Below are 14,070 nucleotides of genomic sequence, written 5' to 3' on the forward strand. Positions count from 1 at the left end.
TTTCTGCTCATCAATAATTTCTTCTGGGGCCGGGGAGATGGCTCAGTGAAATAAGCACTTGTCTGGCAAGTGCAAGGGCCTGAGTTCAATCCCTGAAAAAAAAAAAAAAAAAAAAAAAAATTTCTTCAGTATCCTTAGGTGTCAGGTCCTCATAAGAGTTGTCATTTATTGGAAACATTGGTGCATTTATGTAGGCCCCTAAACATTCCACCTCTATAAGAGTGAAAAGTTTGTCAAGTATAGTCTTCAACCTTTATTCCCAGCTTTTTCCGAATGGTTTCCAGGATGCTGTCAGAGTCTCAGAGCATGCAAGGTGTAGCAGTGCAGACCTGAATGTGGTACCTCCCAACTGGTTTCCGGTTGTGCGTTGTATAAAAAGTCGCTACTTCATATACTCTCATTGGAGGTACTTGTAAAACTTCTGCAACCTTGTTCACAGCAGAGATGGGCAGCCAACCATTCTGCCTTTGGGCTAAATCCAGGACTGGAAGCACTGCTGCTGCTTTATGTCTTCTGGGTAGTTTTTTATGATTGCTTCTATCCTCTTACAGTTTTCTGGTGTGAAATCAAATGGAGTACCCAGATTGTTCTCAGAAGTATCTCTGTGCACAAACAAGGATCCTCCAGCACCATTTTGCACAGCTGTCTTTTGCAAATTCCTTGTCTTCCCCACGAGGTGGTGAGGCCTGCTGCCTGGGCCCACAGTGCCAAGGAGAACATGGCGACCCTGCTCTGTTTGGTTTTTAAGGCAGGATCTCACTATGTAGCTCAGGATGGCTTAAAACTCTCTAGCTTCCCCCTCCCCCCCAATACTGGGGATAGAACTCAGGAACTTACCCTTGCCAGGCAGGCGATTCTGTTGCCAAGCTATCTCTCTAGCCCTTCAAACTTTCTATGTAGCCCAGACTGGCCCTAGACTCCTTCTGCCTCCGAAGTACTGGCATAACAGATGTGTGCCACCAAGTCCAGCTAAAGATTATTTTATTAACACTGATTTTTGTTGTTGTTGCAGAACCAAGGATTGAACTCAGGCCCTTGTGCTTGCCAGGGAAGCACTTATTCCACTGAGCCATTTCCCTGGCCCCTACAGATCTGATTTTTTTTTTTTTTTTTTTTAACACTGTTCAAGGGGAAGTTTTTATTGTTTGAGACATAAGCTCATTTAAATAAAATATATGCATACTTACATCAAGTTGTTAACCATAATTATCTCTACATAGTAAAGATATGTATAGCTTTTTTTTGCTTGTGGTTTTCTAAATTTTGTGTGAAGAATACACATTACTGGGCCAGGGAAATGGCTCAATAGAATAAGTGCTTGCTTGGCAAGTGCAAGGGCCTGAATTCAATCCCTAGTTCTGCCAAAATAAATAAATAAATAAATAAATAAATAAATAAATAAATAAATAAAATAAAATAAAATAAAATAAAATAAAATAAAATAAAATAAAAATACTTGGGGCCAGCAAGATAGCTCAGTGGACTAAGCGCCTGCTTAGGCAAGCACTGGGGTTTGTTCCCTAGCGCCACATGCCGGGCCAGCCCCAGCCCTAGACACATTGAACTGGCCACAAAGACCCAGGGTGGCAGTGCACACCTGTATTCCCAGCACTGGAGAGGCTGAGACAAGAGATCACTACAAGTCCAAGATGCATAGTGAAACCCTGTACCAAATACACAAAACAAACAGACAAAAAAAAAACCCCAAACCTCTTATTTGAGTATTTCTTGCAATTAAGCAATACTTGGTAAGCTCTACCTACAAAGGTGGGCAAAACCAGGCCAAAATGGTAGAAATTACTGGAGGTAGGGCTAGGGGAGGACAGGGTTTCATATTTTACATAGTGTCACGTTTAACCATCATCTGCTAACTCCTAGGCTGAGGCAGGCAGTCTTAGCCTTGCTTTACAGCTGAGGAACCAAGAGCTCCCAGAGGCCCAGGGGCTGGTGCAGAAACAGAGCCAACTGGCTCCAATAGGATGTGAGTCCGGGGCAGCCTGACTCCAAAGCCCAGGTGTGGGCTTGGAGGTAGCTCAGTGGGCAAGCAGTTCCCTAGCACGTGTGAGGTCCTGGCTATGTGCCCTAGTACCAACAAAAATAAAACAAACCCCTGGGCTTTTTCCACTACCGAACACCATTTTATTCCAACATAAGAATTCTGACATTTTGTGATTTGGCTTTTTCAGGTCCCATCAGGTAAGACAGTAATGCCAATGAATATCTGAAAAAGACCATTTCCAAAGTAGCTTTTACACAATGGCATTTTCCAGCAGTACCTTACTGTACAGCTCTGAAGGTGCAGACACCAGGCATCAGCTAAGGGGTCAGAGAGTAGGGACTCTGCCTGTTGCTTTTTTGTTTGCATTGTGGATGGAACCTAGGGCCTTGCACACGCAAAGCAAGCACTTTAACACTGAGCAATATCCCCAGCCCCATGCTTCTTGCTTTTGTATCTGACAGTGAAGCCCAGTGCGGATCCCTGGGCTGGCTGTTATCACCACCTGAGTAATGTGGTAAGACCAAAGGTCTAGGGCTCACCCAGGCCAACTGAATGAAAGGCTGTGAGGGCGTGGCCTGACAATGTCACATCTATTAAGTCTCTAGTGATGCTGATGCTAAGCTGGGTTCAGAAGCCACACTGAGCAGGAGGTCAGAAGAGGTGGGCTCTGTTCTAATCATCCAGGACCCTGACAGACACCTGTGGCACAGGATGACTTGTCAGGGCTGTTGGACAAACACAGCAGGCGAGCTGATCACCCGGGGGGCAAGCCGTGTACAATGTCTGACCTTATGTTACAGAGTCCCTCTGTTCTGTCACGCCACACACTTACTTGGTCAGGACAATGGAGACTGCATCGTTGAGAATACTTTCTCCAAAGACCAGCATGTTGAGCACAGGGTCCACGTGCAGTGCATTGAAAATAGCGATAGTGGCCACTGGGTCGACAGCAGATATTAGGGAGCCAAACGCAAAACTGAAAAAAAGAGAGAAGGAAGGGCAGGTTCTGTAAGGCACGTCACTTGGTCCACACACCAAAAGCATCAGCCAGCAACCACAATCCACACAGCACAAGAGCACGCGCTGAAGCGCAAGAGAATACGGGCATCCCCCGCTGACTGACACTATGGATGGGGCAGGAGAGGCGATACCGGAAGAAGGCTAGGAGCGGTCAGATTCTACCTGCCAACACTGACCCTTGACCCTGCCCAGCAATACATGAAGCTTCTGCTCAAATACACAGCACACTGCCCAGCCATGCTGGTCAGAGCAGCCAGAGGCCAGTAGTACAGGAGCTTCTGGGTCTGACCTCTGCTCTGTTCCCTGCCACTGAGCTGTCTAATGAATGCCATCGGGGACAGCACCAGCCTCCACTCTGATTTGCAACCTCTAAGAAAGTGGGAAGAGCCGCAACTCCAGATATGCAGTCTGGGTGGCTGACATCATGCTGGCTTCCAGCCAGGCCTCCAGATCTCACAGACAGTACCCAGCACGATGGTGTCACTTCCAACAAATATTTGCCAACCGCCTCCTCTGCTCCATCCCACCAGCAAGCATTTCTGTGGTGCCCAGCACGTCCCAGGCTCATTGAGGGCCTCAGTCCTCCACCCTGCAAGCACTGAGCCAGCACAGCTGCCGACAGAGGATGGACGGGCAGGAGGCAGAATGGTGTGGAGGTAGCTCAAACCCACATGTCCTGGTGGGTCACCAGGGTGGGTGCAGTAGTACAGAAACTAAGCCAAACTTAGAAAACAGTAAGTGTGGCCCAGTAAGTAAATGGTGACATCCAAGAATGGCCCAGCACAGGGAGACATGTGGGATCCCACTTGGTCAGGACCCAGGGAAGGCCTCTGTGAATGACTTGACAAGAAGCAGTGGCCAAGATATCTGGGGACAGCAGTAACAAGTACTCCTGAATCTGGGAGCAGGGCTGGCTGCCTGTGAACCACAGTGGAGGTCCACCGGCGCTGGTGACACTGGGTGGCAGGAGACTGCAGAAGCTTGTGAGGGAGGCAGGCCCAGGTCCTCTGTGATATCTCCTTACAGGCAATAGGAGGGGTCTGGACAATTTCTTCCCCGGTGCTTGTCCATTCTCTAGTGTACTTGCAGGCCTTCTTGTCCTCAGCTGCTGTCCCCTTTGTCCACATGGGACAAAGTATGTAGCTTGAGGGTGCAGTGCTACATTGTGGTCACTGGCCAGGCCATCACCAAGTGTGCAGTCTGCCAGGGCAGAGTGACACTGGGCGTGGGGCAGGGAGTTTGGTGCCCCGCCCCCCGCAGCCATGGCAGAGGGGTGCTGACGGGGGAAACGCCTGGCTGCTTTGCTGACGCATTCCTTCACGCACTGCTTGGGGATTCCTGAGCGTGATGAGTAGAAATTCATGCAGGAGGGAGGACCTATGCGTCCCAGAGGGCCAGGCCCATGTGAGGGGACCTCTGCTCAGGCCTCATCCCCACACCTGGCTGTCCTCACAGAGGCGATGGCCGGCCAGCATGTGCTCTCATCACAGGTGTGTCCCAGGACCAGTGCTAAGCAGAGATGCTCACGGAAGGGAAGAGGCAGGGCAGGGAGGAAGGAGTCCTGCTCCTCCCAACGCAGCCGCTGCTCCAGGGCCTCACTGCAGCCTAGATGCAGCTTGGCCTCCTCTTTATTCTCATGCCCTTGCTCACAGTGAGGGAAGGCAGCCAGTGAGACACAAGTCCTAAAGGAGTTAGGCCATGGCAGGAGCTGACTGAGTGCGGCTCAGTTGGCCTCCCCGTTTGCAAGGAGCACATGCCACAGTGTGGAAAGCCAACGCTGTCCGTGTTCAGTGCCCACAACCCTTATCTTGGTAAGAGCCCCCTGCCTTCCTCTAGGGAGCCATGCCTTTCAGCTCTCTGTCCTTGCAGTCACACAGGGGCTATAGCTAAGGCATGGGGCAGAGTCTCGGACACTAAGGGCATCCCCAGTGTTTCACCAGGTCATTGGAAGAGGCTGGCCCTCTCAGGAGTGGTGGTTGAGGGGATGCTGTGATCCTGAGCCAGCAGCACTGCCATGGGGGGACCAAGTGATAGGAGGAGGCCAGTTGGGGGCCTGAGCTGTGACCACTATGAGGAGGAGATTCCCGAAACTGCACGCCCTTGAGCGTGTCACGCCAGAAGACCCTCCCGGGTACACCTCAGTCCTGAAGCCAACACATTTCCTCTCTATGCTCAAGCTCATCTGTTAGGCCTGAGCTGCACTATCAGCGGCCTGGCTGATGTTCTGTGTCAGTGTCCCTCTGGGGGCCATAGACAACTGAAGAGGGGACAGAGGAAGGGCAGGCACCAAAGCAAATATTGCAAAACGGTGATGGTAATGTACAGGGGCCAGGGAGACGGCTCAGTGGAATAAACGCTTCCCTGGCAAGTGCAAGGGCCTGAGTTCAATTCCCGGTTCTGAAAAAAAAAAAAAAAATTTGTGGGCCAGCAAGATAGCTCAGTGGACTAAGCACCTGCTTAGGCAAACGCAGGGACTGGGGCTTGATCCCCCTCACATGTCACACTAGCCCCACCCCTGGGCACTCTGAGCCAAAAACTGAGATTGAGTGTGGTGGGGCATGCCTGTAATCTCAGCACCGGTGAAGCTGAAAACAGGAGGATCACTAGCAGTCTGAGCTGTGTAGTGAGACCCTGTACCAAATACATTAAAAAACCCCACAAACTTTTGTTTAACTGGGACTAGGGTTGGCTCAGTGGTACAGGCCTTGGGCTGCATCCCACGCACACACACACACACACACACACACACACAATATCTTTAAAATGCATTATGAGGAAGGACTGAGGAACACTGTCCCTTCGGGCAAATGTGTTCTCCTGTGGCCCTGTCCTGCCTCTACCATACCTGGCAGGTCCCTTCTGTGAGGGAGCAGTCTCTAATCGCAAGGGAGCACTGTCCACTGCCTGGTTCTAACCTAGCTTGTCCATGGGCGAGTCTCCACTCTCTCCACCCCAACAACCCAACCACTGCTTCAGTTCAATCTCACAAACAAATATCCAGCACCACCAGTGTCTCTGGCTGAATGTCTCACCCCAAGTAGGGTGAAGGTCTCAGAGCTGTGACACCTTCCTTTATGTCAATGGTGGTCAGGGCTTTTTTTTTTTTAAACACTTGCAAAATATCTAAGAAACATGGGGCATCAGTTCTGCTTTATTTTTAGCTCTGGTAGAACAGGAATAAGATTTGGCTCTTTGCTTATATATAAAAATTTTCTTACAAGAGTTCCAAACTAAATTTTGGGCAGGGCTGGGGGAAGACAGGAATGGAATGGGACTATTATCAGAAGCATATTTCTGGGGCTGGGGAGATGGCTCAGTGGAATAAGCACTTCCCTGGCAAGCGCAAGGGCCTGAGTTCAATCCCTGGTTCCGCAAAAAAAAAAAAAAAAAAAAAAAGAAGAAGAAGCATATTTCTGAGAAAAGGGTTCTAAGATTCCAGTTCCAAGGAGCTAGGTCACTGCTAGACTGTGAGCTCTGGCTGCCCCTGAGGAAGGGCCTGGGGCCACACACCTGCCCCCACCCACCACCCCAGCCATGCAGCGAGTGAGAGCGACTGCATGCTATGGGGATTTGATGGGGGCTGGGTACTTGTTCAGCGGTACTTTTTGAGACACCCACCTCAGCAGCCTTCTTTTGGAGAGGTTTACAAGGTCTCCTTGTATAGCCCAGGCTGGCCTCAAACTCATGACCCTTCTGTTTCCAATGTTATTGGCCTGGCATGGTGACACCCATCAGTAATCCCAGAGTTTGTGAGGCTGAGGCAGGATTGCAGTGAGTTGGAGGCTATCCTGGGCTACATAGGGAGACTCTGTTTCAAAAGAAAAAGAAAGATAAGTGAGTTCCCATTCTCTCTACCTTAGCCTCACATGGTTTTACACTATAAAAGTCCCTGGAAGAGACAGCTTCCCGGAGAACTACCTGCTTGGGCCCCACTCCTGTCCCTCTCTTGGACAGGAGCTTTCTTTCTCTCATTAAATATATTCTGCTCATTAAAAAAAAGAAAAAGAAAGAGAAAAAGAAAGAAAGCCAAAGTAACTGGGATTATAGGCCAGGCCACAATACCCTCCAGATTGCTTCTTATTGAATGGATTAAAAAAATTCCTAAACTGGGTGTGATGGCACATATACCTATAATCCCAGCTGCTTGGAAGACCAGGGCAGAAGAACCACAAGTCAGACGCCAGCCTGGACAATTTAGCAAGACCCTGTCTCAACAAAACACAGCAGGCATGGTGGCTCATGCCTGTAATTCCAGCACTCGCCTGTAATCCCAGCACTTGAAAATCTGAGGCAGGAGGATTGAAGTGAGTTTGAAGCCAGCCTGGAATAGAGAGTGAGATTCTGTCTCAAAAAACAAATGAGGGCTGGCCAGACAGCTCAGCGGACTAAAGCACTTGCTTAGGCAGAGTGCAGCGGCTAGGGTTGATCCCCAGTGTGCAGTGCCTGCCTTGCCCCTGGGACGCGCTGAGACAGACTGAGACTGGACATGATGGCGTGTGCCTGTAATTCCTGTGCTTGGGAGGCTGAAATCAGGAGAATCCCTGTGAGTCAGATCTACCTAGTGAGACCCTGTAGACCTTGTACTAAATTAAAAAAAGAAAAGAAATAAAACAAAGGGATATAGTTCAGTGGTAGAATTCCCTTAGGCTTGATCCTCATACCACAAAAAGTCAAGTCCTGGACAGACACCCAGACAGCACGCTATGCCCAGTGCTTACCAGCACAGCTTGGGCGCGAGGACATCCCCACGGGGCCCTTGCAACACCGGCTTCACCGTCCCAGCCCTGCTCCAGCCCTGCCTGGAAACTGAGAGTGGAGATGCCCACTATTCTCTTCTGCAGCTGTAATCTTTCAGGAACACAATCTTTCATTACAGCTATAGAAAAAAACTTGCAAACTAGCTGGAGCTGATTTTTTTTTCTTTCTTTTTGTATTTTAGGGAAGGGTCTACAGGGTGTTCAGGGTGTCACTACTAGATCCTACTCAGTGATCTGCCTGTTTATAGCCCCACAAGAGCTGGGATTACAGGTGCATGCCACCAAGCCCAGTCTCAATTGGCGTCTCAGTGCACCCTGGGGGCGGGGTTGGCATGGCAGGCCCAGGGATCGAACCCCGGCCCCTGCGCCTGCTTGCAGGTGCTTTAATCCGCTGAGCTATTTGGCTGGCCCTCTTATTTATTTATTTATCGGTACCAGGGATTGAACTCAGGGCCCTGCACTTGCCAGGCAAGTACTTATTCTATTGAGCTATCTAAAGGTCTGGAGAGATGGCTCAGTGGAATAAGCGCTTCCCTGGCAAGCGCAAGGGCCTGAGATCAATCCCCGGTTCCGCCAAAACAAACAAACAAAAAGAAAAAATCTACTGAGCTATCTCCCCAGCCTGATTCTTTTCTTTTTGAGACAGGGTCTCGCTATGTAATTCAGGCCGGCCTTGAACCAACTATGCAGCGCAGGCTGGCCTCAAACTTGTGGCAATCCTTCTACCTCAGTCTCCAGAGTGGTGGAATTACAGATGTGCCCTACTGTACCCGGCAAAAGATAACTCTCAATAATAAATGGCTAGTGGTGCACTGCCTGTGTGTTTGCGAGTGGGCCAGTTAACTGACCAGAGCTATTCTCCCCAGTGCTTAAACTAAAACACTCTGATCAGCAATGCTTAGACGAGGAGTTTTCCAAAGCCCTGAATATAATTTTGATTCATAGCAAAGATAAAAATTAATTCAGAATAGATTCTATAGTGGCAATACAGCAGGGGGAGTAAAGAAAGAAGTACCACGCCCGGGAAGCGCTGTGGAGAACTCGCCCCAGCCTGCACAGCAGTCGGATGCGTATTGCAATGTAAAGGATTTACCTGTCTGTCATGTTGAGTTTAGAGATTACATCAGCCTGTAAAATAAAACACACAAACACACAGACACAAAAAACCCCTGGAGAACAGTCAAGAAGATTAAAATGTCCATCAGTGCTCTATTACAAACTAATAAGGACATTCATCTTCAGTCCCCAAACCACTTTAAAAATAAAATGCCTAAGTTTTGGCTTAAGCATGCATTCAGTCATCACACAACGGGAGCAGGAGTGGGAAGCTGCACTTGCCACGCCCGATTAGCTGCAGCTTTCTTCTCTAAAGTGTATTTCTCTTTGATGCGCGAAACTGAGCAATGAAGAAAGTTGCATAAAGACAGATTTGTTCCAGGGCCATTAAGGCAGTTCACAGAGAAGTCAGATGGAAGGGGCTTCAGCTAGCAGAGAAGAAAACCGCTGGTGCTAAGAGCAATCTGCTAGCCACCCTGGTGCCTGAGCCTCTGGCTTTTAGCACTGGGAGTGGCAAACTTTCTGCAAAGGACAATAAAGAAAGTAGCACGAGCAGGGCCATGCACGCGCAGATCTGGGCGCGCTGCTTTCTAGGTGCAGCTGATCCGGATTAATGCAAATTTAATTCAAAGCTCAAAGTGCAGAACCCACAACTGTGCACGCCGCTGCAAAGTGGTTTGTAACAGTGGAAAATCCGAAGTACGTAATTCTATAAGTGCAAGACTTAGAATTGAGTGAACAGACTCAGAATCATTTTAGACTTAAAATGTAAATTTTTATTTAAAAACATTCAAACCTAATTCTGTCAACTCCATGACAGTACTGATACTGTTACCATCTGAAAACCAGGACAGTATATATGTGCTATATTTCTAGGCACTTCAATTTAAGACTACTGATCTGCATATTCCATTTAATGTTTGGGGGATTACTGAAAAGTCACTCAATTCCAGACAACACCGTCCTTAGTGGGGGGGGGACTCAGCGGTTCCCGCTGTGTCTCCTGTACTGGGGACCCCTTCCAGGAAGGCAGGAGAAACTGCAAACCCCTGGGGAGCCCCACCTTACTCCCACTCAAGCTCTCGGAATGGAAGACCATCAAAGTCTTTCAAAGATGTATTTCTTACCTGGCCCAGAAAATAAATTCCTCCACCTACTACAAAAGCAGAGATCGCAGTACCAAATACAGCAAACAAGGTGATGGAGCCAATATTCTGAAAGAAGTTACCCTGTTTAAAAAAGCAGATAGAAATGATCAGAGATGCCTGCCAGTAGCGACAAGACTCGACCTGCCCTCCGGGCTGGCGACGGCACCATGACCTGCCTGTGTGGCAAGCTGGCAACCTATGTCCTCCCTCACACAGGCTCACCAGCTGCCTGCCCCGTGCCCACCTCAGCTCTTCCCAAAACACTGCACCAGCTCCTCATAAATTCCCTCACACACTCCTGGCCCCTCTCCGCCACTCTCTGAGGCTTCCAGAATGATCCTTGCAAAAGACAAATCTGTGGATGCTGCCCTCACTCCAACCCCCACCTCCACCTGAAATGCAGCTGTATGTGAATCCGGATGGCTTGAGCCGCAGGAAGGCCTCCGGGCTCTCTGTGCAGCAGGACGGCCTTTGCTGGGTTCCATGAGCACTATCATGCTCTCTTTGTGCAGAGAACTTTCAGCACACTGTGACGTCAAGACACTTCCATGCCTTCTGAGGGACGCCATCCCTGATCACTTCGCTGGCTCCCAGCTGGGGTCCTGTTCTCTCCTGGTGGCCCACTCCCAGTGGTACCAGATACAGCTCAGTCACCTACCTAACTGTCTGACTAACATCTGTCTTTCTCATAAGCCTGCAGGCTCAATGGGGTAACGAAATCAGCTTTGGTACAATAGTCACTGACACACTGCCTGTCACGTGGAAGATGCTTGGTACACAGGTACAGAAAGAATCAACTGGGTTTCAGATCTCATCAAGGCCTAAAAGCTAAACAATTACAGTTTTTCACTCAGCTAAGAAAAGTTGATTATGCAGACTATCAAGATAACAGGTAACAGGTGAAACATTTTTGCCATCCAGGTCTTTTAATAATTTTTTTTTTTTTTTTGGTGGAACCAGGGATTGAACTCAGGTCCTTGCGCTTGCCAGGGAAGCGCTTATTCCACTGAGCCATCTCCCCGGCCCTAGGTCTTTTAATAATTTTATGTTAGCAATTTTTAAAAAATTAATTAATTAATTAATTTATTTATTTATTTATTTATGTGTGTGTAGCCAGCTCAGCCCACCAGGGGGCGGGCTGGCTGGCATGTGGTGCTGGGGGATTGAACTGTGGTCCAAGTGCTTTGCTAAGCTTGTTCTAAGTAGGTGCTTTAGACCACTGAGCCATCTCACCAGTCCTGCAATTTTGTTTTTTGAAACTGTGTCTCACTATGCAATTTAAGCTGGTCTTGAACTCACTACGTAGACCAGGTTGGCCTAAAACTTGCAAGGATCCTCCTGCCTAGCTTTCTGAGTTCTGGGATTACCAAATTTGTCAAATACAATATGCACTGATGCATCTATTCTTCATAACATTTAAGAGAAAATATTCAAGCCCAAATAGCATTAGGGGCTGGGGAGGTAGCTTAGTAGAAAAAGTGCCTGCCTGGCAAGCGCAAGGGCTTGAGTTCGATCCTTGGTACCAAAAAAAAAAAAAAAAAAGTAGGGCCAGCCAAATAGCTCAGAGGATTAAAGCACCTGTAAGTAGGCGCAGGGGACAAGGGTTCCATCCCTGAGTCTGCTGTGCAGGGGCACTGAGACTGGGCATGGTGGCAAGTACCTGTAATCCCAGCTCTAGGGAGGCTGTAAATAGACTGATCACTGAGTCTGACATAGTAGTGAGACCCTGAACACCCTGCAGACCCTTCTGCCTGCTTCGTGTCCACCAGCTGACAATCTCACTGAACTGTATATTTCCAGTCCACATTTACATCACTAAATAGAGTAATAGTAAAATAAAATGCTCAGCTGGGTGTGGTTGCACAAACCTGTAATCCCAGCACTTGGGAGGCTGAGGCAGGAGGATCATCATGAATTCAAGGCCAGCCTAGACTAGCCAGCAAGACCCTGTCTCAAAAAAAAAAAAAAAAAAAAAATAATGGTGTAAAGTGTACAAATGTCTGTAAAGAATGTTATAATAAATCATTCCGTTGCATTTATATCAGAATATAGCTAATATGCAATTTAAAAAAATAAAATGCTCAAAGTCAACTTTCTGCCTTCTTTGGAGGAGAGTAGAGAGCAGACAAAAGACTGAAATGGGATTCCCAGCTCCTGTCAACCCTTCACATCAAGTATCACAGTTTTCTGAAACTCATCTTCAAAGAAATATTTTTCTAAGAAACTACAATTTTATTTATTTTAAAAATTTATTTATTTATTTATTTATTTATTTATTTATTTATTGGTGGAACTGGGAATTGAACTCAGGGCCTTGTGCTTGCCAGGGAAGCGCTTATTCCACTGAGTCATCTCCCCAGATCCAAAACAACAATTTTAAAGCGCTTGCCTGGCAAGTGCAAGGGCCTGAGTTCAATCCCTGGTTCCACCAAAAAAAAAAAAAAAGAAAGAAAGAAAGAAAGAAACTACTATTTTCTTCCGAGTTTCGAACAAACTTATCTTCCTTCGAAAACTCCGGATGAGGGCTAGCCAAATAGCTCAGCGGATTAAACCAGAGAAGAAAGGGCCAGGAGTTTGACCCCCAGGCCTGTGTATTGTCCCTGTCCCCAGGGCACACTGAGACTGCAATGGAGATTAGACCTGCCAGTGGGCCTGTAATCCCAGCACTTGGGAGGCTGTAAACAGGAGGATCACTATGAGTCTGATCTGTGTAGTGAGACCCTGTACAAAACACAAACAAACAAAAAGCAAACCAAGAAGGAGCACTCTGCTTATTTCGTGTGAGGAACAGTGCTGTGTTACCACCTTCTATCTAGTAAAGACCTGAAAGCAATGCGGAAAGCAGTTTGTTTTGAGGTTTTATTTTTAATGTTCACCTATCACAGAGCCTGTAGAGGGCAGCGTCTGATCAGACCTGAGTCTCAGGGTCCAAAGCCTAGACTCGGGCTCTTTCATTTCAGAGCTGGTCTAGCCTCAGTTCCTCCAACCCTCCCCATTTTTTATGACATTCTCAAAATTCCTGCAGTACTATTACTTGAAGTTGAATCAATCTATTTAAAAATTCAAATGAATTTATCTTTAAAAAGGATTAACACAGGAGGAAAAGGAATCTGCAGTCCACACATCAACAGCTCCAAAAGACAAGCGCAACGCTCGAGCTGGATGGAGGGCAGGGCTGCCCATGCTGCTGGCTGGGAGGCAGAACAGGTAGAGCTAGTACAGGACAGGTGACTGGGCCAGGACCCTGAGCACAACGGGAAGGGCAGTGAGAATCTGAATCCAGCCTGGCAAGGCGAAGCTGGGCTGGGGGGAGCAGGGAGAATCCAAGGGATAGTGATGAATAACAACTGTGGGTTAAAGCACAGGCCAGAGAGAGGAGACAAGGAAGGACCCACCTAAGCAGGTGCAGGGCCTCACGGGGTGAGCCAGGAGAAGCAAACAGCCTGGGGTACATGTCCCTGTTTCCTCAGGATAAAGTCTGTCCTCTAAACAAGTGTCAGTCCGTGTCCAACACGAGAAGTCAGTGCGTCATCTGTGTGCTAGGCAATCACGCTGGCCATCTTCCCTGGCAAAGTGTGGCTCTGCACAAGTGCTGGCTCAAGGGGCCACATAGCACGAAGCCACTGGGGCAGTTAACAGGGCTTGCCTGTTCCTCCAGAAGCTGGGCGCAGCATCGTTTCCACCGTGCACCCCCAGGAAGGAAAGGGTGTTGCTAAATTACCACCCGAGCACTTAGAAAGCCTGCCCGCAGCTATGAAGAGCTGTCCAGACCAAAAAGCACGCACACGGCCCTCGTACCTTGTGTAAGGAGTATCCGGACTCAAAGATGATAGGCGGAAGCAAGAGGAGGAAAAACATATTTGGACGAAACATTTCTTCTTCCTGTGAATATAAAGTGGGTGTCTTCAGAGGCATGGAGTTTGGGCTACTAGGAAATCAATCAATGAAGAATTGAAATAATGATTTTCTCAGAGTGGGAATGATGTATTAATGACCACCTGATAATAAAACCACACAGACAAGAAGTTAAACTGAAGGGCTGGGGAGATAGTTCAGTAGAATAAGTGCCTGCCTGGCAAGCACAGGGTCC

At 48.2% G+C, this 14,070-nt stretch overlaps 1 protein-coding gene and 1 pseudogene across 1 annotated transcript in view; both read right to left on the bottom strand.

The window, feature by feature from the left end:
• Positions 1-14,070, bottom strand: part of Slc9a8 (solute carrier family 9 member A8) — a 71,360-nt gene that overhangs the window by 26,700 nt on the left and 30,590 nt on the right. The window contains exons 5-8 of the mRNA XM_023720775.1: positions 13,779-13,862; positions 9,960-10,061; positions 8,870-8,904; positions 2,832-2,975 (exon numbers count right to left, since the gene is read on the bottom strand). Coding sequence (XP_023576543.1) covers positions 2,832-2,975; positions 8,870-8,904; positions 9,960-10,061; positions 13,779-13,862 — 365 coding nt within the window. The remainder of the gene's footprint in view (positions 1-2,831; positions 2,976-8,869; positions 8,905-9,959; positions 10,062-13,778; positions 13,863-14,070) is intronic.
• Positions 122-720, bottom strand: LOC105742829 (annotated as a pseudogene).

This window comes from Octodon degus, unplaced genomic scaffold (genome assembly GCF_000260255.1).
Source record: "Octodon degus isolate 3935 unplaced genomic scaffold, OctDeg1.0 scaffold00077, whole genome shotgun sequence".
Classification (NCBI taxonomy): domain Eukaryota; kingdom Metazoa; phylum Chordata; class Mammalia; order Rodentia; family Octodontidae; genus Octodon; species Octodon degus.